Source organism: Drosophila kikkawai, unplaced genomic scaffold (assembly GCF_030179895.1).
Source record: "Drosophila kikkawai strain 14028-0561.14 unplaced genomic scaffold, DkikHiC1v2 scaffold_250, whole genome shotgun sequence".
Taxonomy (NCBI): Eukaryota; Metazoa; Arthropoda; class Insecta; order Diptera; family Drosophilidae; genus Drosophila; species Drosophila kikkawai.
In genome coordinates this window covers 20,605-25,925 of record NW_027222592.1, presented here as the reverse complement: position 1 = coordinate 25,925, position 5,321 = coordinate 20,605, and the positions used below count along the sequence as shown (strand labels likewise).

Genomic DNA, 5,321 nt, shown 5'->3' with positions numbered 1-5,321 from the left:
ATTTGCATACTCAATTGTAAATTTGTAAACAAAAAGTTCACAACTCAGATAATAGTGCATATATCCACTTCAGAATTTGTAATTATATTAGTTTTTACATGGCTAATACATTTGCATACTCAATTGTAAATTTGTAAACAAAAAGTTCACAACTCAGCTAATAATTCATGTATCCACTTCAGAATTTGTAATTATATTAGTTTTTACATGGCTAATACATTTGCATACTCAATTGTAAAATTGTAAACAAAAAGTTCACAACTCAGCTAATAATTCATGTATCCACTTCAGAATTTGTATTTATATTAGTTTTTACACGGCTAATACATTTGCATGCTCAATTGTAAATTTGTAAACAAAAAGTTCACAACTCAGATAATAGTGCATATATCCACTTCAGAATTTGTAATTATATTAGTTTTTACATGGCTAATACATTTGCATACTCAATTGTAAATTTGTAAACAAAAAGTTCACAACTCAGCTAATAATTCATGTATCCACTTCAGAATTTGTATTTATATTAGTTTTTACACGGCTAATACATTTGCATGCTCAATTGTAAAATTGTAAACAAAAAGTTCACAACTCAGATAATAGTGCATATATCCACTTCAGAATTTGTATTTATATTAGTTTTTACAGGGCTAATTCATTTGCATACTCAATTGTAAATTTGTAAACAAAAAGGTCACAACTCAGCTAATAATGCCAGAATTTGTATTTATATTAGTTTTTAAACGGCTAATACATTTGCATGCTCAATTGTAAATTTGTAAACAAAACTTTCACAGCTCAGCTAATAATGCCTTTATCCACTTCAGAATTTGTATTTATATTAGTTTTTACACGGCTAATACATTTGCATACTCAATTGTAAAATTGTAAACAAAAAGTTCACAACTCAGATAATAGTGCATATATCCACTTCAGAATTTGTAATTATATTAGTTTTTACATGGCTAATACATTTGCATACTCAATTGTAAATTTGTAAACAAAAAGTTCACAACTCAACTAATAATTCATGTATCCACTTCAGAATTTGTATTTATATTAGTTTTTACACGGCTAATACATTTGCATGCTCAATTGTAAAATTGTAAACAAAAAGTTCACAACTCAGATAATAGTGCATATATCCACTTCAGAATTTGTAATTATATTAGTTTTTACATGGCTAATACATTTGCATACTCAATTGTAAATTTGTAAACAAAAAGTTCACAACTCAGCTAATAATGCATGTATCCACTTCAGAATTTGTATTTATATTAGTTTTTACACGGCTAATACATTTGCATGCTCAATTGTAAAATTGTAAACAAAAAGTTCACAACTCAGCTAATAATTCATGTATCCACTTCAGAATTTGTAATTATATTAGTTTTTACACGGCTAATACATTTGCATGCTCAATTGTAAAATTGTAAACAAAAAGTTCACAACTCAGATAATAGTGCATATATCCACTTCAGAATTTGCAATTATATTAGTTTTTACATGGCTAATACATATCAATTGTAAATTTGTAAACAAAAAGTTCACAACTCAGCTAATAATTCATGTATCCACTTCAGAATTTGTATTTGTTTACGCCAGGAGGCCCCTGCTTCCCCTCTGCCCACCGAGCGTCCAAAAGCTCAAGCGCTCCCAGCTTAGCAACGCTCGCCCGCTCTCCGCTCCTCGGTATTCCCGATCGCACGCTCCCGTGTTCCCGATCGTCGCTCGCTTCTAGGGACGGCTGCGCCGCTCCAATTCCCGGTTCTCCCGCTCTCCCGCTCTCGCGCCGTTAAGCTGGGCTTCTCGGTCGACAGCGGGCCTTAGGCTAAGCTCAAGTTTTAGTTCCAATACGACTGTCAATAAATGCATGTAAAGGGCACTCCGCCGATGTCATTTTTCGACCCCCTAATTTCTGGATTTTTTTGCTGCGTTTTTTCTTCTTCGTGGGACGGATTTTTCTACTAATCCTTTTGCGGAGGATTTTACCAGCCACCCCACTCCTAAACATATGGTCCTTCGAGCATGTTTAGGAGTGGGGTGGCTGGTAAATCCTCCGCAAAAGGATCAATAAAAGTTTCTCCCACGAAGTACAAAAACGCAGAAAATTCGGGGGTCGAAAAATGACATCGGCGGAGTGCCCGTAGCATACATATATTTTCGCAGTCGATTCGGTACTAAACTTAGCTTAGCCTAAGGGCCCGCTGCCGGCCGAGAAGCCCAGCTTAACGGCGCGAGAGCGGAAGAGCGGGAGAACCGTGAATTAGAGCGGCGTAGCCGTCCCTAGAGGCGAGCGACGATCGGGAACACGGGAGCGTGCGATCGGGAATACCGAGGAGCGGAGAGCGGGTGAGCGTTGCTAAGCTGGAAGCGCTTGAGCTTTTGGACGCTCGGTGGGCAGAGGGGGAACAGGGGGCCTCCTGGCGTGAACATTCTCCCCCCCCTTGCAATCACTCGGGTTGCAATAAACCCGTGCAGCACTATGGTGTGGAGGAGCGTGAAGTCGCATCAGATCGCACCGTAGGACGCTGATGCCGGAGCGACGAGTGGGGCGAAGGACGAGTACCATGGAGAGGCGGATGATTGCCATGGAGAGGCGGATGATTGCCATGGAGAGGCGGGAGCTTGTCGCAAGGAGCTTGCTGAACAAGGTGGAGGCGTCGAATGCCGTGACCAGGACGCATCACTGTGCGCTAGAAGACGTCGAACTGTCCGTAGCGGACGAACGTTGGCAGACTCGGCAATGGTAGGACTAAGAACCTCGAGTACGTCTGCCTTCCAGAGCGATCGCGGTGTGTGGAAGTGAAGCCCTCGTAAGTGACCTGGATGAAAAGGGATGACATGGAGATGAGTAATGGTCAATAATGTGCGAACTAGAAGTATGGGGGTGACCGACGCTGCGAGCGGAGTGGATGCTCTGGACGGTCATGCGGATGCAGGAGAGTGTGGTGGTGCTGATTGCACGTCTTGCATCGGTCACCGCTGCGGCAGGTTCCCTCGGAATGTTCGTGGGCCAAACAGTTAGAACAATAGCGGTGGTCGAGAACCGCACGGAGCCTCTTCTCAGCGCAGAGTTTCAGGAACTGTTGGCATTTCCGGAGCGGGTGGAATCCGCTGCAGACTCGGCAACGGTAGGACTGCGTACCTCGGGTACGTCTGCTCTCCAGGCCAGCAGCACTGCGAGCGGCAAGGAATTTTTCCGGTGAACTTTTTGACGAAACGGAAATTCGTGTCGAGAAGACAGACACGCCGCCTGTAGCGGTTGTAGACACTGGGCCTGTGAGAACCCACCCGAAGATCGTCTCTTGGGCCAGGAGAGAGCCGAAGATGTTATTTTTGAAGCCGCCCAGAAGCACAGACGGAAGTATGTCAGCTCCAATTAGGACGTCGATATCAGAACTCTCGAAGAACGCTGGATCCGCTAAGGGGAGATCAGGAAGCTGCTTTAGGAAATCTCTCGGAACTGGATATGAGGGAAGTTTTCCAGCGAGTTGAGGAAGAACATAAGCTGTCGTTTGTAACTGCAGCCCGGGTCTGGAGGGAGCGCGAATTGAAAATTTGCAGAGCTTTGTGGCTTGAGCGGCAACTGTATCGTTGAGACCGGAAACTTGGGTCTGCGTTGGCTGGGATGGAAGTTTTACGATATTGAGAAGCCTCTCAGTAATAAAGGTCGCTTCAGAACCTGAATCGATCAGGGCTCGCGCTTGGAAGGTGCGGCCAAGATGGCAGATGTCAATAATCGCCGTACCGAGCAGGACAGCCTTTGATCCTGACGCAAAGCAGACTTGCACATTAGAGTGGTCGTCGGAGGCTGCAGCGCTTCTCACAATGGGTGCGGGTCGTGGACTAGATGGAGCGGAGGGTCTTGAAACGGTAGCCGCAGGGTTGTCGCGGTGCAACAGAGTATGATGCCGGCTGTGGCACGTAAAGCAGGAATGGGCACTAGTACAGTCCCGTTGCTGGTGCCCTCGCGAAAAACAATTCAAGCAGAGTTGCTTTCTTCGGATGAAGTCTGTCCGCTCATTGACATTCATGTCTAGGAAACGCGGACATATACGGATAGGGTGGTTTTCCCTGGAGCAAAGATCGCACCCTCTTGGGGCTGGAGTCTCTCGGGCCTCATACGAGTTGAGCCGGCGCGCAGAGGCGCTTGCAGGGGTCGATCGGGGGGGAAACTGCCCAGAACTGCTAGGCCTGATATCATCGATCGCCTCTAGAGTACGGTGACGCTCGGTCAAAAACGAGTTCAGCTCGTTCCAGGTCGGAATTTCGGCCTTGTTGTGGACGGATTGCTCCCACATGGACAGTGTGGTTTTGGGAAGTTTTGTGGAAACCATGTATACCAGGAGACAATCCCAGGCTTCTACTTGGATGGAGGACATAGATAAGGCTGTTAGGCAACTCTGGATAGTGCCTTGCAGCTCTTTCAGAGCGGCTCCTGACTCTTGGGGGACTGCTGGAAGGTTGAATAGGATCTTCAACTGGCTGTTGACGAGCAACCGCCGATTTTCGAAACGTTCGGTGAGGCTCTGCCATGCGGAGATGAACCCTTCGTTTGTGAGAGGAGCCTTCGACACAATGGCATGGGCATCGCCACTTGTCTTTGACAGCAGGTGGAACAGCTTTTCCACCGGTGTGAGGCGCGAATTCTGGATGTAGATCGCAGTAAAAAGGTCTCGAAACGTTGGCCACCGAATATAGTCCCCAGTGAAGACTTCTGTGTCCACTGGTGGCAGACGACAACCCGTAGAAGGGGGTGGTTGACTACTGGCGGAAGCCTGTGTGGGTTGGAAGGCGGCCCTGTCAATTACGCCCTGCAGCTGAAACACACACTTCGAAAACACAGAATAGCAGTAACTATACTTCGATTCTAGCTCTGATGCAATGGTCGGAGGATCGTCGGCTTCGGCAAGGAGGTCGGAGCAGCTTTCATAGCTTTTCTCCACCTTTTCCCACAGGGCCCTAATTTGGTCCCGATGGATTTGGCACATGCCAGGGGGCAATCTGTCCGTGTCAGGGGCAGCCGGAGTGTGCAGGTTAGCCTCGAATTGGGTAACACGGTCTGTTGCGGCAATGAATTTTTTGAGGGCGATATCTATCGCCTTTTGAGCCATGTTGGACACGGATCGCGTAACCTTTGGCGCTGGACCGGGGCAAAGGTTCACTGAATTGTCGCTTTTTGCCCTTGGGATGGCAATGGCTGCCTTCGACCTTAGAGGAGTTGAGCGCGGAGACGGGCGCGGAGATGCGGATCGGGATCTCTCCAAACGGATTGACGGGAGCACACGGAGCTTCTTGTCGTCACCTGTGGGCATTCTCGG

At 46.6% G+C, this 5,321-nt stretch overlaps 1 protein-coding gene across 1 annotated transcript; it reads right to left on the bottom strand.

Moving 5' to 3' along the window:
- Window positions 1–3,291: 3,291 nt before the first annotated feature.
- On the bottom strand, window positions 3,292–5,114 carry LOC138929497 (uncharacterized; the record flags this gene model as incomplete). The annotated part of the gene is made up of 2 exons (XM_070288935.1): window positions 4,093–5,114; window positions 3,292–3,915 (listed from the first exon to the last, which is right to left on the bottom strand). Coding segments are annotated over exons 1-2 (1,646 nt in total), but the record flags the coding sequence as incomplete, so codon positions are not given.
- Window positions 5,115–5,321: the final 207 nt, after the last annotated feature.